Source organism: Festucalex cinctus, chromosome 16 (assembly GCF_051991245.1).
Source record: "Festucalex cinctus isolate MCC-2025b chromosome 16, RoL_Fcin_1.0, whole genome shotgun sequence".
NCBI classification, from domain to species: domain Eukaryota; kingdom Metazoa; phylum Chordata; class Actinopteri; order Syngnathiformes; family Syngnathidae; genus Festucalex; species Festucalex cinctus.
This window is the reverse complement of record NC_135426.1, coordinates 15,224,096-15,250,426: the sequence shown is the minus strand read 5'-3', so window position 1 is coordinate 15,250,426 and position 26,331 is coordinate 15,224,096. Positions and strand designations below refer to the sequence as shown.

Here is a 26,331-nt window from a genome sequence, read left to right as displayed (position 1 = left end):
GCGTTCCGCTGTGTCCACGGTTACCGAGCATCGACCCCCCCCGTCGCTAATGGCGACCGAGGAACCTTGGGAATTAGCGCGTGATTGATTGACAGGCTGCTTCAAAGACACTTGCATCATCATAACCTGCATGTGCGTGCTCACAATATGGTTACACTTCTCTTTCTTAAAGGGATACTTCACTTATTTAGCCCATTATAGCAATTAAATAAATAGTTAATATTTTGTCTATAATTAATTTGATACTTTCATTATTTTTCACGTGCAATTTTAATTTTATTTATTTATTTATTCATTTTATATATTACAATTTTCAATTGCGATTGGCTGGAGGGGTGTAAACACTGTCTTTCCACAGAAACGTCCCGCTGTTTACAAAACAAACACAAAATGGCAAAATACAGGCTGGGGGGTGGGGGGTTACTACAAAATCACCACCACATTTTAAGAGAAGCCCATATATGTAAATTGAGAAGTTGTTTGTTTGTTTAAATCCTGTATTTTAAAAAGTGCCTTTTCCAGAGTCAAACCGGCAGACTGGGCCTTTAATATACAAACAAAACAAATCCTCTCCCAATTTGGATGTGTGTTTTTCATGACTATGATGTCTACATTTCACATTAGCTTAGCAGTTAGCATAGCTTCTCTTTTGCCCTTTGTGATAATGATAATTTTCTGAAGTGCAGCTTAATCACCGCCACTGATTAGCGAATTAGAGTAATGGATATGAACCGTGGAATAATTGTTTAGCTGCGCTAGCAAGCTAGCCACTGCGCTAGAAAGTTAAAACAAAAAACAAAACAAAAAAAAGTTACCTTAGCGCCAAGCTTTCTCCCAGGAGTTAGCAAACACAACGAAGCAAATAGAAACATTCTAACATTGGGACAGAATTGGCAGCGGTTTGGGGGTGGGGGTCATTCTGACGTGGTGGAGCGTCTTCTGGACTCGACCTGCTCCCCCGCGCAAGACCCCACTCGCGTGAAACCTGGCCCATTTGGCTGCTCAATATTTGATGGTGCGCGCCGCCTCCAAGCAAGTGAGCGAGCGCACTCTGAGAGACGGAGTGACACTTTGAATAAAACAAACAGCAAAAGAGAGGAATTGCTCTTTGTGTTCTGGATTTAGAAAGGTACTATTCTTTTTTTTTTTTTTTTTTCTTTTTATGCTCCCGTGAGCGTTGAGTCCGACAAATTTAATGGCCGCGCCCTGGCACTTAAGTCGGCCATCTTTAGCCTTCTCCAGAAGGTCCGAAACGCCAATTTTTTTTTTTTATATCGTCGTCGTTGTTCTTTTTGCATCACCTAATGACTGAAACTTTCAGTCAATGGATGTGGGCAAGGAAAGCCGTCATGAATACTACAGTGTGTACATGTATCCCCCAGCCCCAATTCATTTCAATGGCAAAAATTGATTTGATATGTAAAAACAAAAGGATGAGCAGAGATGAAAAAACCTTAAAACCACTTTAGCTTGTCTTACACCCACTCCTCACGCACACACACACACACCCCCACACTCTCTCGCTCGCTCTCCTTCCCGATCGCCCATCCTAACTCTCTGCAGGTGCACATGGAGGGTCTTCATATGAGTGTTTATTCTTTTCACAAGAAGACTAAAACCACTTCATCTGTAATCAACACAACACTGCTGAGTGTGCGTGCATGTGTGATTATCGGTGCAATAAGTTGTTGCGAGCATGCAGGGTGGATTTCTGCATTCTAGGAAGTGATGTGCGCCTGTTGAAGAGACAAGGCAGAGCATTGAGCCGTTTAGGCGTGCGTGTGTGTGCGTGTGTTGAATTAACAATGCAAATGAGAGGCACACAAAGAGTGCCCTGAAAGGTTAGCACGCACACACTTAACCTGACCACTGCTGCGACAGACGTGTTCAAATGATCACATTCCTTGGAAATCACAATGTCCCATCACTGTCAGCTATTTTTAGAACATGCCTACAGGCTACCCATGTGTTTCTTGGGGGGGATACCTGGTGTAGAAGGTTGACTTCCTGGCTGCAGGGCAAATTCATAATAAAAACTCTCTCCTGCGGCCTCCCGCCCCAAACTGCCTCTTTGCGCTCGCCGGTTTTCCAGCCGCGTGATAAATGCCCATCTGTGATTGGCCAACGCCTCCCGCGCCTCCCGTCGTCGCGAGGTCGTAAACAACTGCTCGTCTCCCCCGGCAACCGGACGTCTCCATGGACGCGAGCGGGCGACGCGCGTGCGCGCGAGGCTGAGGCCGACTGTGACGCGTGATGGCTGCCAACTGTGCGTGCGTGTGTACTAATGAGCGATCATAAGTGAGCAAATGTTTTCTCTGGGATCCGCTAATGTTCGCCAAACACTCTCGCTTCTGTACACACACATACCTGGTGTGTGTGCGCGTGTCATTTGTATGCCACAGTGAGCCGTGTCCATATGTCACTAAACACAAGCATGTTTTATTAATCCTGCAGCGGGGAGGAGGAAGAGGCGACGGCGCGGACGAGAACTCTGAGCAAGTTTGATGGTGGAAGGAGAGAGGAGGTGAAAGGAGAAGAGCGGACGGGGGGGGGGGGGCGAGGATGAAGCAGGGAGGGGGAGATGGACAGATGGAGGAGTGGGACCCAGGAGACGAGTCATTCATCACACCAGCATGCTGCCTGCACTCGTTCACCTCCTATCTCTCTCTGTCAGGTCTTTCTCTTCCCTTCTTCCATCTCCTCTTATCCCCCCTCTTTAATCCCTCCATCTCTCCAGCCACTTGCTTGTTACTCCTCACATCTGTTCTAAATCGCCCCCCGCCCCCCTTTAGTCACGTCGTCCTCCTCCTCGGTGCTATAAATGGCGGCAAGAGAATGGGAAGGGAACGATTCTGACCGGTGTGAGACAGCAGGTTGGGGGACAGCAGGCCGGGGAGGCCCGGGTGAAGCAGCCTCGGGCTGTCCTGGATGCCGGCGCCGGAAGAACAACGCTTGGGAGGACGACCGGGACGAGAGCTGCAGGCGAGAAAGGTAGAGAGGAGAAATCAGCAAGGCAATCCCATCATGCATTGCAACAATATACATGGTGAACCATTTTTTTTTTAAATAACCTAATTGAAAATTGTGATGTATTTTTTAACAAACATAAGCAATAAAATAGTGATAGACCGATATGTATTTTTCAAGGCCGATAACGATACAGATTATTAGTAGTCAATGAGGCCGATAACCGATATTTCAAGCCGATATTCATTTGCAGTAAAATAGAAAAAAAAAATCCTTTTAAACTGCCGTATAGCTTCCAGGGTTGTTATTATTATTATAATTATTTTATTATTTATGACAAGTCAAAACTGACTGTCAACAAGTTACAATTCCTGATGAAAACCCCAAATTTGCTATATACGTTGGCAAGTATTCACAGCTCAGTGAGATTACCAGCTTTATCGGCCTTCAGATTCCAAAAATGGCCGATGCCGATATTTGGTATTTTGACAAATATCGGTAATACCGATAATCGGCCCGGTCGATAATCGATCTATCCCTACAATCAAGCAATAGCTCATTTATGATACATATATGTTTTGGTCTAGGTGAAAATACTGTTAAAGCAAATGAATCATGAACCAATATGATGGACATAAAAAAAATCTAGTAAAAGCTTGCGAGAGCAAAGCAGAAGGTGACAAGCGACGGGAGCTCAAATCACAGAATCAGCGATGGCCACCTGCAGGCCACAGCTGCGGAAGGTAAGCGGCAGTTAGCCGCATTGGATCCGGCAATTGATGCAAGCACCACCAGGCCTAACGACATTTGTGAAGTTGTCCTTGAGGCATATGTCGCAGAAAGATGGTGGTGAAATATGGCGATCAAGTAAGGTGAGACTAAAGCCATGTAAAATAATTAGTGATTACTACACCTAGAATTACATTGTTTGTTTATTTGTTTGTTTATTCCACAATTTCACAAAAATCACACAAGCCATGAATGCAATTACACATCTGTGTGTTCAACAAGTCTTTTGTTTAAATTGTGAAAAGGAACACCCCAGGAAGCTATGGGGTTCTAGGTTTAATTGGCCGATTAATCGGGTATTGTAACTTCTACCAAATGTTGGAATCAGCTACACACTAAAAAAATAAAAATATGTGCGGATAAGGCCCAAGTGATCTTTTACTGCCACACGTTAAAGAAAAAAAAAAAAAAAACAACAACTTTGATATGACAAAGGCTTTGATTATTCACATCATCCTTGAAAACGTTCTCTTTAATCAGATTTATCAGATTTCGTCATGTTACATTGTAATTCCATACACCGACAGCCCATTGAAAAGAGATACAATGCTGGCCTTAGTGAGTGGGGTTTTTTTTTTATTCCACAACCCATTGAGCAGGCAGCGCTGCACTTCAACGTTCCACTGCCCATTGATTTAGGGGGAAAAAAACAAAACCTTTTTGACCTAATTAATGTAACGTTTATGGAGGCAAACATCGTGATTTTACTCATCGTTATTAAACCTTTTTGGCGTTATTAAACCTTTTTGGCGGTCAAAGAGTTAATCAGCTATTTCAAAATCAACAAACCTGGTCCATTTTTTTTATGTTTTTGTTTTTAAGGCAAAGATAACATTTAAACACAAAAAAAGCTAGGCCTTGTTTTAAAAGATTACAATACTAAAAATCTGGAGGCGGAATTGTGGGGCTGGAACGGATTATCAACATTCCCATTCATTTCGACCACCATTGAACCTGTCCCCTCTTGACCTTGGCCGCACGTTATTGTGAAAGGAAAGCGGCAACATGCGCTCAAACACGGCCGCGACGCGCTCAGCTGACAGCTAAACATAAAACCCAAGCAGGCCAGCTCGCGGCGGGGCGGCTCGCTGTAACAGATGGCCCCGCAAAGTCATTTACACCTAGCGAGGAGAAAAAAAAAAAAAAAGAAAAAATCAGCGAGAGCACCAAGATGCATCTCTGCAAAACATGTCTGTCGTCATGCGACTCCTCGGAAGACGGAGACGATGCTCGTCGGGCGTTTTGAGACTGGGCCCGCCGGGAGGAGTGCCGTAGAGGGTGTGAAAAGATGTGGCAAATGTTTTGGCAAATGCACACTTGTGAGAGTGAAGCAAAGCAGCATGAAGGAGGTGACCACATGAACCTTTACTTTTCATCTGAACTCAGATTCACCTCTCGACGTCACAGTACTCCATGACCACATGCGCGTGCGTGCGTGTGTGTGTGTGTGTATAGGACACATGATATCGTCTTCTCATTACAGTTCTTTGTTCTGTGTGTGTCCCGTCGGGTTGCCATATGTCGGGTATTAATCCTCGTCAATGGTCCACTCGCTCTTCCACACAAAGAGCAGGTCACACATACTCACTCCCAACACACACACACAAACCTGACCTACATTAATTTGTTAACCTTGAGTGTAGCGAAAGCCTTAAATAGACATTAGTCCTCCTTGCCACAGGGGCCGGCAAACTGACTGTAGTCGCCAAACAGTCGCACTCAGGACGCGCAGCTACACTGCTTTATTGTCTCCAGGCGCACGCACGCGCGCGCACACTGCGGTCTGACGAGCCACCTTGAAGTAAGTCTTCCCAGCATCCCCTGTCCTCCCAAATGGCCGTTTCTATGGCGACGGAGCCTTGATCAATACTTCGTCATCGGCTCTGATGGCCGGTCAGGGTCGGTCGCACGCGCGCACGCGCACGCACACGGCGGTGCATAAGCAAGGATTGGCTAACCCGTTTGACAGATTGATTTAGCGGGAGACGAGCAGAGGTCACACGCGCGCTCGAGCGCGCACGCAGACAGCAGCTCAGTTTATCAAAGGCGGGTGCGGTCAATATGTTGGGCCGAGCGAGAGGTCGCCCCTCTTTAGCGAGCATCTTTCATCTTCCTCGCGTCCCTCCATCCGTTTGTCCAGCTCATCTGTCCATTCCCTGTCTGAGACTCTTCCTCATTCCTCCTCAATTTAAGAGTCAATAAGTGCTGTTTTGGTACACCGGGATGACTCCTCGTCACATCTTCGGCTTGGAGATTGGAGGATTGTTTTTGACGAGACACCAGAGAACTGTTCAGCCGACTAGTCGATGATTTGACTTGTCTGCATTTAAAGCTTGAAATCAACTAATGATTAAGTGTTAGCCAGTTAATAAAAGCCAGTCGCAAACCTGAGCTCACCACATCCAAATCTACGCTCTCATTCACTGACATCCACGGCACTCACCACTAGGGATGCACGATAATGCTATTTTCAACCGATACTGATAAACCAATAATTTTGAAGTGCCGATGTCGATAACCGATAAGTAAGCCAATAATTGTTTGCAAAATGGTGGCACGGTGGGCGAGTGGTTAGCACGTCCGCCTCCAAGTTCTGCGGACTCTGGTTCGAGTCCAGGCTCCAGCCGTCCTGGGTGGAGTTTGCATGTTCTCCCCGTGCCCGCGTGGGTCTTCTCCGGGTACTTCGGTCTCCTCCCACATTCCAAAGACATGCATGGCAGATTAATTGGGCGCTCCGAAATGTCCCTCGGTGTGCTTGTGTGCGTGGATGGTTGTTCGTCTCTGTGTGCCCTGCGATTGGCTGGCAACCAGTCCAGGGTGTCCCGACGTCAAATTGGTCGATAATTGCCGATAATTATCGGCTACCGATATCGTGGATCCCTACTCACCACCTTTTATAGCCACACACATTCAAAGTCACACATACAATGAATAAACGTGAGGATGGAAATCCCACGTGTTGTTTCACAGAGCAAAAAAAAAAAAAAAAATCAATTTTTATCCGACTGATTGATTCATTACATTACAGTCGACAACAAAAATCTCACCCACATCATAATCACGGACCCTCACACCGAAAGAGTGATCGATGTTTACTTCCCTCCGAGCTTCTGCTTCTTTGATTGGTCAGATGAATGACTTCATTGTCCGCGTGTGCGCATAAATGGGAAAGGAAGACAGACGGCAGAGGCGGCCGATAACAAGTATTGATCGATAAGAGAAGTAGAGCGAAAATAATTTGAGGAGAGGGGGGTAGAAAATAGCACCTTAAAAGAAAGACGAAGAAACAGGAAGTTGAATTGACTGATGATACACCTCACTTCCTGCCCTTCCCAGAAGATCTATCCATCTATCCACCCTTTCTTATCGAGGAACAGGTGTGCTTCGGGACAGGAGGCAAAAACACTCTTGCATATTTAACTAGCACCCATTAAATATTAAACACCTCACACACACACGCACACGCACACAAATGCTGACGGGACAAGTTATACAGGTCGATGGGCTAACGTGTGTCTGCATGTCGGTACAAACGTGTGCGCGCGCGCGCTGGCTTCAAGCATCATTAGCTTACTTCCTCTGCATGCTGGCAAACACACATGCGCACACGCGCACAATGCTCTCACATGTTAGCATTTAAGGAGGCAAAACGATAACAGACCCCCACGCCCACCCCCCTTTTGAAGTTCCCCAAAACAAAGTGGAACAACAGGAAGTTTTCACGTTGAGAAGGAAGGGTACATATGGCGGCAGGAGAGTCACAGGCGATAATACTGTTATATTCATAAGGGAAAATGCCTTTTTAATAATATAAAATTATATTTATGTGAAGTGTGGACTGAAGCTTTTTTTTTGCCCCAAATGGAGGCCTTATGATTTGAAAATTACATTCTAACACATTACGATGCCGATACTTCATTCACATCTACATAGGATAAATAATTATGACCAAACGTGCAAGTTCCAAATAAGGTTAGCAACATTTACAGTTACCATACCACTTCCTGTCTGATGCTCTTATTTTGAAAGACAAAGAGGACTGCTTCCGTTAGCTTCTGGCACTTATGTAGTGAATTCTGGATATTTGTGTGCCATTCACGCTACAATTTCGGCGCACACACACACACACACACATACACTAAGTTTGAAATACTTTATTTAAATTACAAATTGAAAACATTGTCTCGAAATCGTAACACTAGTTTTCGTTTGCTGTTTCGCATTATGTTAGCATTAAGCTAGCAGGCAGTTACCCGTACTGAACAATACATTTTATGCTAGCAATTTTGGGTGTTCAAATATATTTGCAATGGTTTTAAAAAGTTTAATAAGTTTAAATCATTGTACTGTGTAAAACTATATAAAAATGTTTTCATAGTCAGATTTTCACCTATCACGATAAATGGGGGTCCACTGTAGTTAATTTTCACCCCCTCTCACCTGTCCTCCCCCCTCCTCCCCTGGCCGTTAAGTCAGTGCAATGTAAATGATGTGCCATCGATCGCCCCTGACAGTGCAAGGACGCTCACCTCTCTCCTCTTCCTCCTCCTCTTCTTCCTCATCGCCCTGTCATCTCTTCCCAGAGCCCGACCCCCCCCCCCCCCCCCCCCACTCCTCACATCTTTCATCTCTCACTCCATCCTCCCTCCCATGAGTCTATACCTCGCTCGCCCGCCGCCTGTCATCTTTCATCCCTCCGTGTTCTTCCTCTTGCCATCACTTAAGTCCTCCTTCACTCCTCGGTGCCGCCATCTTTTATCTCAGTCGGCTTGTCAGCCAAGCCAGGTGGGGATGAAGGTGTGGAATTGGCTTTAAATGAAAGGTAAACTTAACGTCGAGCAATATAACGGTCATACGCGAACGTGTCAGCATCCGCAGAGGAAAAAAATGTAACCAGCCTATTTTGACAAAAGTAAGAGGAAAATAAATTGCTTTAAAGTACGGATACCTAAAAAAATCTACTCAAGTACAATATCAACTAATTTTTACTTCCCACCACTGCACCATGTGTCATTCCAAGAGTTTTCCTTTATGGCTTCATCCCATATTTCCCCCCCCCTCTATGACATTCCTGTCCAACTCAGAGGGTGTCATCCTCCTTTTCTGCTGAGTCGGTGCTTCACACACATGCGTGCACGTGCACACACCACAGCTGTTGGAAGACAAGTGGGGTGGGGGGGGGGGCTTTTATTGGATTGTCTGTGTCCTCTATTTGAATAAGGAGAAAAGAACGAGGCAGGAAGGAGGGAACAAAGGATGAGAAGAATCAGAGGAGGGCGCAACGACAGTGATGAAAAGTCAAATTATTGTGTCGTCAACTTCAGGGCGACTACCCAAATTGGAGTGTGTGTGGGGGTGTGCATGTGTGTGTGTGTGTCTTTTAACATGTGTTCTCTGTCCACATACACGCACTGAGAAGGTAAAGCCTAGATCCTACAATAAGTCCAGTTTTATGACTCGTGTATAACACCAACAGCTGAATCAATATTAGTTTACACTGGGTCACAGTGGACACACACACGCACACAGATGTCTCTCTCACATTGCTTTCATGAACACACATCGCATCTCCCAGAATATATTATTACTGTTGATTTACACACTCGCACCATTTTTGGGGAGTGGGGAATAACCTGGTCATTTAACAAACACACAATGTGCACATAGACACACATTAAACTTGTATGATAAAGACACCTAAAACTCATCATGATATACACACGGATCAAACTCAGTACAAAGTGAAGTAATAAAACTGGCCACTGTTGTAAAGTTTTACAGTGCTAAACTAGCACGTCTGGCAAACGAGCAGACATATGGACGGCTCTCATGATGCGTATGGCTAAAACAAACGACAAAGGCCAGAAAAGTACAGTACAGTGGTACCTCTACTTATGGAATTAATTGGTTCTGGAAGATCCATTTACCTTTTTAACTGGTCCTCATCGTTTTTTGCCCTCTTTGGTTCATGTTCTCTCCCAGAAGTGTTTTTGCCTGGTGTTTTGTAAAGAACAAGGATGTTTGCTTTTTTTTTTTTAAACAAACATCATCATAGTGATCGATCGCCCGACTGGTGAACACTTTTTCTGAGTGATTCTTTCCAACAAATTCCAAAACTTGATGGAAACTTCAGGTACAGCGAGGCATCTTTTTCCAAAAAAGGCCCGTCTCGTCGCAATTAAAAACTTAGTGTGCAATGTAGCCTTTATCAATTACCAATTGTATGAACATTTGCACAAATGTGTCGGCCGTTCGTGAACACATTTAGGTAAAACTATATGAACACCTCATGGCCCGAGGGGCGAATGACGAGGACGCTACATAGATACATCTATTATCTATTTTACAGACATAGATACATGATGCAGTATGCTAAGGTAATAGCCAATGGCAGAGCAGCTGTAAGTATGTTGCGTTCAGGAAACTCTGGGAGCTGAGAGTAGCAGTCCACACTGTATTTTTACCTTTCATATCATGAAACTTCTTTCGTAACAAGAGGCAATATTTTCTTGTTGAGGAGTTTCGTAACTTGAAAATTTTGTATGAAGGGACGTTCGTAAGTAGAGGTACCACTGTATCTTACATCACAAAAATGCTACAAATCCAATAATTTGGCTTCCAGTAGCAGGCGCTCTAGTCTCTGGTGATCACCCGTAAGCCGGGTCAATAGTCCCGGAAGGGGAAGTGCTGAGTGGAACGTTCCGCTCCAAAAGACAAACGTACATCACGTCAAGTGGCACGGCGTGTGCCGGCAGGAGTTCCCACACCCGCAGACGTGTCATTCTGCATTAAAGGACGCACGGGGAGCTCAAAACCAGGAAGACGACAGTCAAGATGTGTTGTCACTTCCTCCATGACACACGCCGCTACACAAAATTGGCTCAAGCTTTAGTGTGCTCGAAGTGGCTCGGCCCGAACTTCGTCTCCCAACTCCGAGGCTGCTGCGCGGTGCTGAGTCAACGTCCGGTCGCTTTAATGGAGTCAGCATGGCTCCTGTGTTAATTACAGCTGACTGACAGTCTGAAGTATTTGGTTGAGACAGTGGCCGTGAATTTGATAGTTGTGCCTTCAGTGGCGAGATACATAATACAAGGTACAGAGCTAGTGGTTTAGAGGGCCCTGGCCAGATTAGCTTGACATGACAACATGTTGGTTGAAATCTGATTGGACAAGAGGAAGCAGTGCAGTCGAGAAAAAGAGAACCGCAAGAGACTACAATTTCATGAAGTTGGGTTAGGGCACAAGCTCCTTAGCTGTTAGCATGTAGCAGCGGGAGGTCGGAGGGGGTGCAGAAGAATGTGGCGAGCCATTTTTGTAGGTCACTCCAAACAAAAGCGCAAGGGAACGCCAAACACGGGAGAAATAATTTTGCCATTTTCATCCACAGCGGCAGGAAACGCTGCTCTTCATGTGCGCGTGTGAATCCAAACACAAACTTTCTCATGTTCGACGCGCGCACACGCCGATATTGAAGCGCGCAAAAACAAACGGCGATAATCGCAGGGACACACATTCCATCTCTCTTTACATACCCGTGCATGAAGGAGGGGGCGGGGTAAAAAAAAAATCTACAAACATAGCTGAGATTTGACCAATCTCTAAGGAATGCAAACAACAATAGTGCACACTCAAAAAGAAGGGAAGAGAGCGGAATAACTCAGAGACTAAGGAGAAAGCTAAAGAAAGACGTTTGGAGAAGGAATGAATCATCTGGTGGAGAAGAGAGGAAGACAAAGATGTGTGACGGGCGAGCTGAATGGTGGGGAGGTGAACGAGAGAAAGAGAAGTAGTGGGAGGGATTGATTAATGAGCAACCACGAGGAGGAAGGCATTCAGTCCGGTCAATCTCCAGAAATGCTCCAAATGCTGACTCTTTCCCCACAACCTTTGTGAGCGGTTAGTCATTTGCGTCCCAAACAGGTTGTAGCGACAATGCAGTCAATTTTCTCCCACGTGTTCTGCTGGGTGCAGAGCCAAGCAGATCGCATTTGGTTTGACCCCATGGAACTGCAACCAAAGAAAATAAGCCCGTCTCGCGGGAGTCTCCAGGAAATAGATGGTGCTCTATTTGGGAGATTTGGGTCCACAATTAGAATCACTTCAACAAGGAGGATGTGAACAAAAGCATGAGAAACAGCACATTTGGCTATATTTGACACTGGCGTTCCACAGGGCTCTTGTTGAAGTCACCTACTGTAGAAAGTAGGGGTGTTACGAATAATCGATTCGGTAATATATCGCAATATTACCGGACGCAATTCTTGTATAGATTCAGTATGAGGCCGAATCGATACTTAAACATGAATTTTTGATAGAAATATTCAACAAAAAGTCTTACTTAGTGTATGGGTTCACACTTCAAGCACGGAATAATGTTATATTAATTGAACATTAAGCCTTAATATTCTATTTTAATGCTGTTCAAAGATGAAACAGATTGCAACCTGTTTTTTAAATACAATGTTGAAGTTTCAGTTAACTCATTCACTCCCAGCCATTTTCACCAAAGCAACCCCTTTCGCCTCGGGCTGTTTTACAGGATTTTGACAGATTTTGCAAGACCACTGAATATTGTGTTCTATTGCTATAAAAACATGGAACCTACAAAAAGAAAGATTAGAGTCTTCTTTCATCAGGAAAAAAGTATATTTCTATCTGTTTCCGTTTTGCAGCAATTAGCATTAGAATATAGCTAAGTTTTATCATGATTCACAAATCTGTTTAGAATCGGAGGAAAATCAGCTTGTTTTCAACATGGCCCTGGTTGATCTCTTATACTGTGCTGCCACCTGCTGGCCGTTTGTGTAATTACGACCATTGCTTCAACCATTCTCTGCAGTTCAGAAACTGCACCAAAGCCTTCTGTATGCTCTAGCATCAAAAAACAAAAACAAAATTTAATACATTTTTGGGACACTTGAAACATTTAAAATAGAACGTATTTATACGTTTTGGGGAGCAAATTAGTTAAATACATTATCAGACAAATCTTACAGTGTACATGTACAAGTTTACTGATTAGTATTTTCTAAATTGGAGTTAAAAAAAAAAATCGCAATCATCGACGTACAGATTTGTATCGGGATTAATCGGTATCTAATAGAATCGTGACCTATGAATCATGATACAGATCAAATCACCAGATACTAGGCAATTCATACCCCTAGTAGAAAGGAGCTTTACTTTTGTCTTGGAATCACTTCAAAAAGGAGGATGTGAAGATGCGCAACAGCAAACACGGCGGTGATATTTGACACTGGTGTTCCACAGGGCTCTTATTCAAGTCACCTACTGAACACTTTTACTTTTGTATCTGTATTCAGATAGCACTGACGTGCACGTGTTGATACAAGTAAAAAAAAATAAAAAAAATATTATTTTTTTAAATGACGTGAATATGAGCTTCCCCGGGTGGACAATAGAGCTGCTGGAGCATCAAATCATACTGAAAGACGGAAGAAGAAAAATGGATGAGTGAAAATGACACAACAGGAAAAGTAAGCGAGAGAGCGCCACCAGGTCACCACCAAGTGGGGGAGGGTTTCTTTTTCTTTTTTTTTTTTTTAACCAGAAAGAAACAGACACCAAAGTCATTGTTTTCATTGTCTAATTCCAAGCGCAGGGAGGAGGTGGATGAGGAGGATGGAGGGCTGGGGGAGGAGGCGGCAACATGAGACCGACCTGAGAGGGATTCACATTCTTGCCTTCACTTTGGACACTCAGATGATTCCATGACACAAATCCAAGTTGTCGTTTTTTAGACTGCCTCACTGGCCGCGCAAACTCACGTCACACGACCCTCGCAAAAACAGAACCAGTCCCAAACTAAGTCTAAATTTACTCCACACTGGAAAAAAAAAAAAAAGGTTCACAGAAGCAAATATGGCCTACGTCAACAAACTGCTTATTTTTTTGTACTAGGCCGCATTTATCCCGGGATGTGTTCTGTACACCGAGCTGAAGAACTTTCCGTTTGAAACTCTAGCAACCACCCACTCACTTCAACAATTCTAAACATTCTAAAGAGGGCTGTCAATTATTCACGCTTTTTTGCACAGACCCCAGCTGCAATTATTGCCGTGACAATGGCTACGGCGAGCATCAATGCTCAAGTTTGATATTGAAAAACGAAATTCTCAGTGGGTGCCGTTTTCAAGACAAACGTGCGCACACACACGCAGGCTTGCTTACATAGACGCTCTTGCTGTCTTGTAAACCGCAATAAAGCCAAACACACACGCGCACACACACCGTAAATCTCACAATAATTCGTCCTCCGAGTGTAAGTGTGCATGCGTGTGTGTTTATGCGCGTGTCTTTTATAGGAGTTGTAAATTTGGCTGCCGGCATTGTTTTTATCAGCATATTTGCAAGCTGTTTAGCCAACGGTGCAGATGTCACTATTACGAGCGCGCACACGCATGCTAAACAAAATACTGTACACAAGGCATTTGATTCGTGTGTGTGTGTAATAGGGCTGCACGATATTGGAAAAACATGCGATATGCAATATAGTTGCTGAATATAGCGATAGATATTATTGTGATATTTAACATGTACCTAAAGAAATGACACTTATTGTCTAATGAAAGAATTACATTATTTTCATGCGGCAAAATAAACTCAATGTATTAATTGGAATTACCTCTCGATAATGTTCAAATATTGGATGGCAGTGCACATTTTCATTAAGTACACCGTCTTCCAACTATGTTTTGCATTTGCATTATTAGGGTTGGAACACCCATGGAACTAGGGGTGTGGAAACCAAATAAAAAGAGTGCAGTAATGAATTGTATCAGTCAGTTCCTCTCCTCACAATCTTTGAACTGAGTGCCTTCTCTCCTTTTTTGTCATGTTTAATGAATGTCAAACAGGTAAAACCTGACAGTCTGACTGGTAAAATTCAGATAAAAGCATAACATTCCATATTAAAATTATTGCATGTCTTTGTGATATCCATATTGCATAGGCCAATATCGCAATATCGATATTTTTTCGATATATTGTGCAGCCCTAATGTGTAATCCTCTATAGGTTCAGCTGGCTGAGTATTTAAAGGGATCCTTTACTTATTTAGCCATTTTTAGCAGTCAAACATTAATATCTTGCCTATAATAAATTTGATAGCTTAATTATTTTTCATGTGTGATTAGTACCTTTAAAAACACATTTTGCAACTTGCTGTTGACTGAAAATGACATCACCAGGCCTCAGGTGACCAATTACAGCTCCGCTTGTGAATGTCATATGACCAAACCTAGAAAACAGGTGAACTAACTGTGATTGGTTACCTGAGCCCTGGTGATGTCATTTTCAGTCGACAGCAAGTTGCAAAATGTGTTTTTAAAGGCACTAATTGTACGTGAAAAATAATAAAAGTATCAAATTAATTTTACACAAAATATTAACTTTTTATTTCTATAATGGGCTAAATAAGTAAAGTATCCCTTTAATGTTTGGGCAGGTTTCTCACAAATACACACAAGTAAGCTAACTTTTTTTTCCCCTCTTTTTAAGCAGATGCGTGTTTAATGTGCATGCAAGCGGGTGCGCGAAGGTCAGCACTAGTGTGTGTGTCTGTGTTATTTGATTAATGCCGAGAACTGCGCAGTGTTTAGAAAGAGGTCGCAACCTTTCGGCTTCCATTCAATCAGACTGCGTGCGAGAAAAAAACCTCCATCTTGCCAGCGTGCGTGCGCACGCTACATGCTAACAGAGATTAAGCTCAGGTGCGGCTGCTTATTTTGTTTGTACGTGTGGTAACAAATAAAGTTTTTTCTTTAATGACAAACTTTGGCTTCTTTGAGCTGCTGATCTTCACTTTGTCTGAGTCGACACTTTCGTTTTTGTTTTTTTTTGGCCCTCCCGCCTCATCTTCGCACTCTTTCTTCATTTGCTCGCCGCGGCGCTCGGCTCTTTGAAGCCCCCCTTTAGACCCCGCGGCCCCAGCCAATTATGCTCTGTTTGTCCACCCGTTTTCAATAAAAACCGCTCCCTCCCACCCTCCCTTTGCCCTCCGTCCACCCCCGGCTACTTCCGTCCACTCCAGCCGTCCTCCTCCTCATCATCATCCCTCCTCCTCCTCCTCCTCCCGCAGCTCTCCTTTTTCATTTTTAATTAACTTCTTTTGTAACTTGAAAGCGACCCGCCCCCAACACCCCCTCACACACACACACACACACACACACACACACACTCCTTCACACAGTGCCTCTTGCACACACAAACACACACGTGTAAGTGGAGGTTAAACAGGCCATTTACATTTCAGTTACCGGCAGATAGCAAATAAATGATTAATGAGGCCGCAAATTAGCTGTGCGGCGATTATGTTAGCCTAGCTTTGGTATTGAGCCTTTTTATTTTAGCTTAGCTTAATTTAACATTTTTCAAATACTTTTTGGGGACTTTAATTGAGATTTGAAATTGTATTTATTTCAATGAAAGAAGAGGGTTTTTTTCTTTAACTTTGCCTCAGTGACTTGCATTAGGCATCATTAGCTTGGAAAGTCAAATTGATAGCTCTCACGGAGAGTCCCATAAAATTACTGTTGTTTTTTGGAGGTAATTGAATTAGCTCTAATTTAAGAGAGTTATAGTGTAGTTATTGGGAAAAAAATTCTTGGTATATGGATTTGCATTATTTTTAGTCATCAAATGAACATGATTTAATTTCAATTCATTTTCATTTGGACTAGAAATGATGCACAATAATATCAGTGGCCAATAATTATCGGCAATTTGATTTCATACAGATATACCTGATAATAAAGAAATCCAGCAATAATTATAGACATGCAACATTGATCCACCTGTTGTGGTTGTGGTTCATATCAATAAAATTCATCTTCATGGTGCTTGACACACATTGAAACATTGTGTAGAGTTTATACGTTTCAGTGTATATTAGACTCGAAAGTATATTTGTATTAGGTATGTTACGATGATGGCAATATCGTGATTTTGCAATAATAAAACTTCCACAATATATCGCCGTCTTCATGTCACAATATTACAAGCAGCAAATCTGTTAAAAAAAAAAAAAGTCAGGTTGATTTCCATTTGTGCAGTTCTAGCACCCTCTGATGGATAGTTTTTTTAGTTCAGTTTAATTTTCATAAGGCATGTTTTGGCCTTTCTATGTTTGAAATCCACGCTAATGGTCAGATGAAGGGGCCCGTAATATGCTTGTGAGTCAATATGTGGAGGAACTCAACGTGCTTACATTAGTGCCTCAATATATATATTATATTTATATACATTTTAATAATATTTTTCATTGCAGTAATGTACAAAAACACAATATTGTGTTTTTTTTAGTAAGAGATCATGTTTTTACAATATTGTGACCTTTTGTATCGCCAACCTCCCCACATTATCGTGATAATTATCGTATTGTGACCTTCATATCATGATAATATCGTATCGTGATGTTTGGATATCATTACATCCCTAATTTGTATTCAAGTTAATTTTGCAAACAATTATCAGCTCACTTATCGGTTATCGACATCGGCACTTCTAAATTATTGGTTTATCAGTATCGGTTGAAAATAGCATTATCGTGCATCCCTAATTCTGACATAAGACAAACTTCTAATACAATATTGTGATACTCTTCGTATGAGGCTGCGTGAAAGAGGAAAGTAATGACAAACAAAAATACAGTTACTGAAGGAGTGCGTCATCACATCAAGCAAACCTGTCAGGTTGTAAATGTGCTTTATTAAAAATCTTGAGGCGGTTGTTTGTTTATACTACACAAACAGAAATCAGTTAATAATAGGAAAATGTTAAAAAATAAAGTCTGGACATTGATTGCATTTTCAACCATCTTTGCCCGTCCTGCTGCCCGCTGCGCTGATTTATGGGTGACACCAATAAGTCAAAGATGGAGGATTAAAGAGCACGCACACACGCACGCACACGCGAGGAATAAAACAGGAAGTTACAAACTGAAAAGACGCGGCCACATTGTTCACTGTGAGGAGAAAATTATAGCGAGCGTGATGATTCTGTGACAAGCTATCACAACCGCACACGCACTTTTTTTCCCCCGCTCAGGTAATAAACGTGTGTCTTCATAAAGACCACCGCAGCACATTTGTCTTCATGTTGTCGCCCACCGTCTTGGCGGGAAAACAAAAGAAAGTACAGAAATAAATGAAGGAGGCTGGAATGTCACATTTAACGCACACACAAATGATGAGAGCTTGTTCGTCCGTGAACATCTCAGTCAGTTTAACCACTGTTATTATTCTAATCATGATGACATGTTTTTAAATGGATTATTATATGTTTTCATCAATAATACGCTGTCTGGGATTCTTGATGGACACACACAGACTAATGATAAATAATAACCAAATCTACACTATGTCAGGAAACAAAAAAAAAAAAAAGAAGAGGAATAAAGTTTGTCAGAACACACACGCACCTCTGTCATGTGCCCACATGCTAATTAAAGTTTGTGTTAATGACACGCTGTCTGCTCGTGAGGACACATACACACACAATCATTTTTAATTGATTTCGGCTGCAATTATTCCGTAGCAACACTTGGACGGACGTGCGCTTGCTCGTCTGGAAGCGGGTGACATCTTTTCAATGTTTTCATTAATAACAACTTGTCTTTCGGACACGCCCGCACAGTGAATCTGTCGCTTGTGTGGATGTGCTTTTCTTTTTTTTTTTTCTTTTTTTTTTTTGGGTGTTTGGGACCAAACAGGAAGTGTAGGAAAGGAGGAAACAGGAAGCCCGTCAAAGTAGGAAGCAAACAGGAAGTTTGTGAAAAGAGGAAAAAGGGATGGAGAGATTACCTGGCGGACGATAGGAAGAGCCATTGTGACACTCCCTAATGCCATTTCCAAAGCAATCTGCTAAGTGCACCTAAGTGTGTGTGTGTGTGCGTGTTTGCAGGCATCCAATAATAATCTTGTTGGCGACGACAACATCCCGCTCCCTGCTCCGATGCCTCCATCACCTTCAATCCTTGCTACCCAACAAGTCGACATCCTTTTGGCGGTAACGATATCCAAACATCAGGATACGATATTATCACGATACGAAGTGCACGATACAATAATTAGCACGATATTGTGGGGAGGTTGCCGATATTTAACAAAGGTCGCAATTTTGTAAAAAAAAACAAAAAACAAAGGACAATATTTTGCATGCATATAAACCACCTACAGTCTCTAATAACAATATTGATGCGCTTAACATGTTAATGCACGCAAACATTGAGCTCCCCCACATATTGAATCGGTTCTCAAGCATATTAGGTTCCCCTTCATCTGACAATTAGCATATATTTTAAACATAGAAGGGCCATAACATCCCTAATGAAAATTAAATTGCACTACAAAACTAGCCACCAGATGGTGCTAGAACTGCACAAATGGAAATCAACTTTTTTTTTTTTTTAACAGATTTGTTCCTTTTAAATATTGTAAACATGACAACGACGATATTGTTTTAATATCACGATATCACGATATTGCCCTTATCGTTACATCCCAAGCTAAAATGTAACACGACAAATCGCTTTTCTATTACGTCATACTTGAGCCTCACTGTCCAGGCATGACCAATCAAGCCACGCTTACAGCCCTAAAATGGATCCTTTTGAGAAGTTTAAATAAATAACTTTTTTTTGTGTGTTGAACACGCTCCGTGTGTAAATTAGTCCAAACAGCAGACCTCAAAACAAAACAAAACAAATCATGTATTTAACCAAACATAAGATCAAATTCTGCTAGTTTAATGCTAACAAACTATGCTAAAATGCAATGCTAACGAAACTAGCAACGACGCAATAGATATTTGGACACAAAAAAATCATCAACACATGTCGACGGACAATGTAACAATAGTCACAGGCAGACATTCTTTATCCTCAGCAAAAATTCACTAATATTACTGCAGCTCACTTAGTCCAGTTGTGAAACTCTTCTTAGTTTATTATGAATGTCTGCATTACACACATGCGCGCACACACAAAAGCAGAGTGGATCAGTTATTTTCCACGGTGCAGCGGGTCGGATTTCTTACTTTGATCTCTACCTCTCTCTCCATGATCCCGCACGCCCCGCTCGTCTACAATAGAGCGTCAAAGAGAGAGAGAGAGAGAGAGAGCCTCGCAAAAATTCCCAGAGAGAAACTGAAACAGGAAGCACAGCCGTCTGGTATTTCAAAATAAAATCACAATCTTGTACAACCAAAAAAAAAAAAAGTAAAAGTACTTCAGAGACAATTAATCGTGACGACTACTCTTTTTCTCTGCCTTGTGATGTAAAACGTCAGAGCAGAAACAAACTGAGGCTATCCTTGCTCGTTAGCTAGCTAGCTAGCAAGCAATCGGCCTCAGTAGCAGAGCCTGATGGTATAAGTGTGACCAAAAATATTGTGGCTTAATAGTATCATTATATGGCAATATCAGCTGTAAAAAGTATCATATCATATCAAAAAGTATTTACATTGACAAACAAAAAATGCAAATAATATCAAAATGTAACAGTAAACCGACTCCAAAAATGACTAGCTACTTCTCTACCTCCTAAATATATATTTTTTTAAGTCATCCAGCTAACTGACTGACACCGGCAGTGGCGATGATCCCCCACAAACAGCCCTACCTGAGTCTAAAATTGTGTAAAATAAGATAGTTGTGTTGAGAACAGCAGTTCCACCAACAACTGCGTAGAAATTATTAACCAAAAATAAGACACTTGCAAAATATGCAAGTTATTCATTTGTTTCGATGCCTGCGTGTTAAAATATGTCTTTATACAAAACCGGCCCTTGTTGCAAAAATGGATTGAGGCCACACAACTGTGTTGAAAAAATATCAATGATGTCATCAATTAATCGACTTTTGACTCGACATTAGTGCCAACTAGCAAAAAAATGTTTAACCGTGTATGACCGTGATGCTTCATCTTCTAAATGTGTGTGTGTGTGTGTGCTCTCTCAAACAGCCTGTCGTGATAAGAAGAGCCCAGAATAACACTTCGACATCAGCAAGCCCTCTCCTGTCACTCACGATCCATTCACACATAGCTTGTTATTGCTTAAAGGAGAAAACAAAACGTTTTTGTCCCGACTTTTCATATGAATTAACAAAATAAGCTCCAATTGACTTCTGACTTCCATTTTTTTTTCCAGTTTTGTCAAACTGGTTGAAATAGTGCACCTGCACTGTGTTGACTGTCACAGAGTCTGAGAAGATGAAGCCCAGTGGGAGTTCATCTTTCTTTTAATTTTTCCCTTTCCCAGCACATTATTTGAAGAGAGGGTGGGGGGGTGACTGGAGGAATGTCAATATGATTTAAAAGGGTAGGGGGAGTGTGTGTTCAGCAACAATGGCCCTCCAGCTGTGTTGTTGCATGTGCATTCGCATGATTCATTATTACCTCTGACATGTACCGCTGTGATTGTGGCGGACGGGATGGCAACGTGAAGAACAAATGAATATTTCAAACATATTTTGGCAGATGTGAAAGGCGATGAATTTGAATAAATCCGCACAAATGAGTTCTTGAAGTTCATTCGAGGTCGGAGGAAGTGAACTTTGCACTAACCTGGCGCTGGTGCAGTCCTGGTACAGGACCTCGAAGTCCTTCCTGGAGATCAGCTTGCAGCGGTTGACCCCGGGTTGGATGGCGCCGAGCCCCCGGAGCACGCGCACCTGCTCCACGGTGCACACCACAGGCGTGATGTCCAGCCTCTTGAGTTTGGTGTAGACCGTGTGCAGGCCGCCCACCAGGTGCTTCAGGAAGAGGTCGAACACCTGCGGCAGGCAGATGAGCTCCTGGCCGTGTACGCTGAAGCTGGCCACCTTGACGCCGTGCACTTCCACCAGCTTGCACTCGCCGCACGGCCCCGGCCCGGAGGAGCTCAAAGCGGGCGAGCCCAGCGAGCCCAGTCCGCCGAGCCCGGACACCAGCGGGGCGGCGGCGCCGTTACCCAAGCCGGGCAGGAAGCCACCGAGCACGGTGCCGGCGCTGAGCCGCGGGGACAGCGAGTGCGGGTGGGAGTTGCTGTGCGCCGGGCTGGAGGTTCCGCTGGGAGCCGCTGAAGTGTGGACCGTCTCCGGAGGCGAGCGGTAAAGCGTGGCCGGAGTTGGGGCGCCCGAGCTCGGCGGGAGGAGTGAGGGGGAGCCGGGGAGCGACATGCTGGAAGTGAGGGGAGGCCCGGACACTCTCCCGGAGTCTCGTGTTCTGTTTTGGTTTGTCCTCCCGTTGAAGTCGTCGTGGGTCTCGTGTTCCGCCGTCGCGCACTTGTGCCCTCCGCGTCCGCTCTGCGAGTAGAAACCACTCGCTTGGAAGCGGACGCTCAAACTCCTGGCCCCGCCCCTGCGTGGAGAGCGACGTGCGACTAAGCCAATCAGAGACGACGCCCTGCAGGACAGCCGCTGTGATTGGTCAGGAGCTGAGAGGGTTGGACTCGTGAGCCAGACGCTCTGGAAGAAAGTTTGTACAGTGGACCCCTGCATACTCGCGGTTCGCCACCCGCGGATTCACAAGTTTTTCTTTTTTGTTTTTGTTTGTTTGTTTACTTTTTGGGGAGGTGGAGCCAGCCAACTTAGCATATATTTCGCTATTCATGGTCAGCCCCTCGTGGTATTTATGAATTTAATTTGCCACCAGGGGCAGTGTAAGATGCAGTAATATTATTTTTGCAGAGAATAAAGAATACATTCCTCTGAGTATTTAAATTATACCATTAGATGTTATTTGTGTGTCTCTTATGTGTTAGCATTAAGAGAGCAGACTGAGTGGCTTACCTCTCATGGTTTATGTTTTTGACGATAAAAAAACAACTGAGGCGCTAATAAATCACGTTCCTGCTGCATTTGATTCTTTTGCTGTGCCGTTAATGAACAGGATCTTTACAGCCACTCCTAACGCACGTGGGTGCGCAGCGCAACTCACGTTGACCTTTGACTTGCCGAAGGTTGGATGTTTGAGGGTGGGGGTTTGAAAGCAAACTAATCGACACCAGGAGATGGTAGGAGTGAAAGAAGATTAAAAGCAGCAGCGAGGAGGAATTACTCGTGCGTAAATGGGATTGAGTGGTGTGGATTACAGACCGGCTGCTTTTTTGTAATCCCGTGTAATCCCATTACACCGAGACGCTGTGACTGAATGGGAAAAAGGAGGGCGCTGTTACCTCACGGAAGATGAAGCGCACGCTTTGGACGACATTAAGCGGCGGGGCGAGAGTGATGCCACGGCCAAGTCGAGAGGAAAGTATCTCGATCATCGCGACGAGAGGTGACAAAAGCAGCAAAGTGGGAAAACCTGTCGCAGAAATTGCTGTTGGTCCCAGAGGAGGATGAGGTTGGAAAGGATCTCGAGCCTACGTCATGTTGGTTCGTGAAGCACACACACATTTATCCGAACATCACTAGAGGCTGTTGCAATTTTTTTTTTTTTTATGTGAGCTTTAAATCTGAACGTCCATCTCTCAAACACAAACACTCGAGCTTTCATTAGTGTGTGTGCATGTCAGCAAGTTTAATGATGATGCACGGGAGTTTTGTAATGGCAGTCAGGGTCTGTGAAGAGAGACCAGGGCTAGTTGAATGCTAAATGCTAACGGATGAACTAATTGCCTACGCCGTAATCGCCATGTAAGGATTGTTTGTGGAGTTTTTTTTTTTTGGTGAACTATGAGGTCCATTATATAAAAAACTTTATATGGGTCATTCCACAATTGGATGACATTTTACATCCCAGCTATCAAATTTTAAATAATCCACATGCAAAATATTATAAAACATGCAGTTTGTGGTTTTGCGGCTAGAATCTGATTCCAAAGGTAGCCTCAATCTCAAAGCTGCATCTCACTTCCTGTTCTTAAAATAAATTGCAACTAAGATGCTTTTTTTTTTTTTTTGTCAGAACCTTCCGGCCGTGGGAAACAAAACTTTGATCGTCAAAAGCAATTCAAAACAAATGCCATCACAAACCTCCTGGTGCTTCCTTCTATCCCTCCGTCCGTCCTCCACCTCTCCTTCCCGCTCTGCCCTTCATCCCCCGCTCCCCTTCTTTATCACACGCCACATAAAAGCTGCTCATCCAGAAAGAACAGACCTGATAGGAAGCGTGGAGGAAGAGCGCGCGAATTGCAAGATGGAGGGATGCAAGGATGGTGTCAACGAAAATTTGAAGAAAGCTAACGAACACTCGGGGAGCTTTTGACCAGTCGTCGTCTGAATTTGTCCTTTACGTCAACTAAACTCACTTTGGTTCACGTAAATGGAAAACACGAGTGTTCTATTCATGTTGCCTTTGCCAGCAGCCATGTCTGCACACTGATTGATGACGGTTGCCGTCGGTTACCGGAGTGTCCTGCTTCCTGTTTAGACCAGATACTTTCTTTGATCCCTTAAGGTTAAAACACACGCACGCACATACCATAAATACAAAATAAGGCCTCAAATGAGCTAAACTTACGCGTCCTAAAAGTTGGGGTCACCACCACATTCCAAATTCCTGAAACTTGTGAATGCAGGCAGCTACCATTCGCCAGAGTTTTCCTAGTATTAGACAAGCGGCACCACACCGTCTCCAAAGATGAAGCAGGCCTTTGTTAAGGAGCTTTAGAGGATATTGTGTCATGTTTATTTCATTATTAACGTCTAATCAGCACCATCCATCACAATGACAGACACCTAGTGGCAGCCTGCTGTCAACAGCGATGCCCAACCAGTACTTGGGGTCACATGGGTCCACGACTGCGCTCAGGCAGTCCTACTTAAGAGAGGAGGGGTATGCTCAGTATTTATTATTATTATTTTTAGGTATTTTTAGGAGTATATTTCAATTGATGACAACTAAGTGACTCAGTAAACTGCAGTCACATTTGTGTTTCTTTGCAGAGGATAAAGACTATATGCCTGCCTGTTGATGCACCATTAACACTGCTACATAGATGCTCTCCATTAACTCACCAATGGCATTTTTTTATTGTGTGCTAGGGATGTAACAATATCCAAACATCACAAGACAATATTATCAAGATATGAAGGTCACGATACGATAATTATCACAATATTGTGGGGGGGTTGGCGATATTTCAATAAGATCACAATATTGTATAAAAAAATGAGCTAATACTAAAAAAAAGCACAATATAGTGCTTTTGTCCACAACAGCAATGCATATAAACCACCTACAATCTCTAAAAACAATATTGAGGCACTTACTTGCTAATGCAAGCACACAGTGATCACTTCACAAGCAAATTAGGATCCCCTTCATCTGACAATTAGAAGATTTTAAACATAGAAGGCCAAAACATCCCTAATGAAAATTAAATTGCACTAATAAACTAGCCACTAGAGGGTGCTAGAACTGCACAAATGGAAATCAACCTGACTTTTTTAACAGATGTGTTCCTTTTAATTATTGTGATATGACGATGACGGTATTGTGGAAGTTTTAATATCACAATATTGCCCTTATCGTTACATCCCTAGTGTTAGCATTAGCTACAACTGCTTGTATCTCGAGTCTTTTGCCACCACTGATTAAATCGGATCTGGCTGATTGGTTGGTGGGAATGCTTTATGAATGTTTTAAAAGTATTACCAAAGCCAACATGAGACAACTGAGTCTGAGTGCCTTCAAACACAAACATGGCGGGCCCAATCACCGCCGCCAACTCCCGTCAAACTCAACGAGGACGCGGGATGTGGCACGGGAAAAAAACTTTATTGATCCGAATGCCAGACAGAATTACAGACTTGAAGCGGGCGCTTTGAAGAGAAGTTTCACTGTCGTTATCGTATGCTGCTATAATCCATCATATCTGCCAATCAAATTAACATATTTATACACACACACGCGCATATATATGCTCTGAGGCCAAATGATTAGTGCTAGGTTAATTAGCGTTATAATTAATAAGCCGGCAGACGTGCGTGTTTAACGAGCAGTTAAATCATATTCATTCCAACATTGATAAAGCAATAAAAAAAAAAAGACTTTCAACTAGAAGGGTGGATATCACTTCAGCACACAGCCATCACCATTTAAATCGATGTATTAATTAAGCGTGCGTGTATGTGTCTGGTGTGCGCGTACGGCATCAGACCCAGTCGGCTGCGATAAGGCAGGAAAGGGAGGGGGTGCCATTGAAGGAAAACTGAGAGGACGAACGGATTGATGCGATGCAGTAAAGTGTCACACACGCACACCTTTGGAAACAACTATTTTTAATTGATAAAAGTAACATTTTCAAACCAATAATATTTAGTGTAAAAGTAACACTCCATGAAGAAAAAGTCAAGCTAACAACATCGCAGATGAAGCTAACATCTAGTGCTAGCTTAGAATTGCTAGTGCTATTTTATTGACGCTGGATTGGCTTTCTTGCAAAATCTTGCCAGCCAGTTTTAACACTACAAACTTCACCTTGAAAGAAAGAGTGGACACTCGGCTAACATGCTAATGTTGCATCAGTGGGATTCATTTAGAATAGACACTTCCAGTGTGACGTCACATGGAGGGCAGGACGTCATTTTGTTTGTTAGCAGCTAGCAAGCTAAGATAGCTTGAAAAC

General features: G+C 43.1%; 1 protein-coding gene across 1 annotated transcript in view; it reads right to left on the bottom strand.

The window, feature by feature from the left end:
• LOC144004172 (dachshund homolog 2-like) overlaps window positions 1-22,091 on the bottom strand; it is a 33,170-nt gene extending 11,079 nt beyond the window's left edge. The window contains exons 1-2 of the mRNA XM_077501190.1: window positions 21,342-22,091; window positions 2,858-2,976 (exon numbers count right to left, since the gene is read on the bottom strand). Coding sequence (XP_077357316.1) covers window positions 2,858-2,976; window positions 21,342-21,934 — 712 coding nt within the window. The 5' untranslated portion in view covers window positions 21,935-22,091. The remainder of the gene's footprint in view (window positions 1-2,857; window positions 2,977-21,341) is intronic.
• Window positions 22,092-26,331: the final 4,240 nt, after the last annotated feature.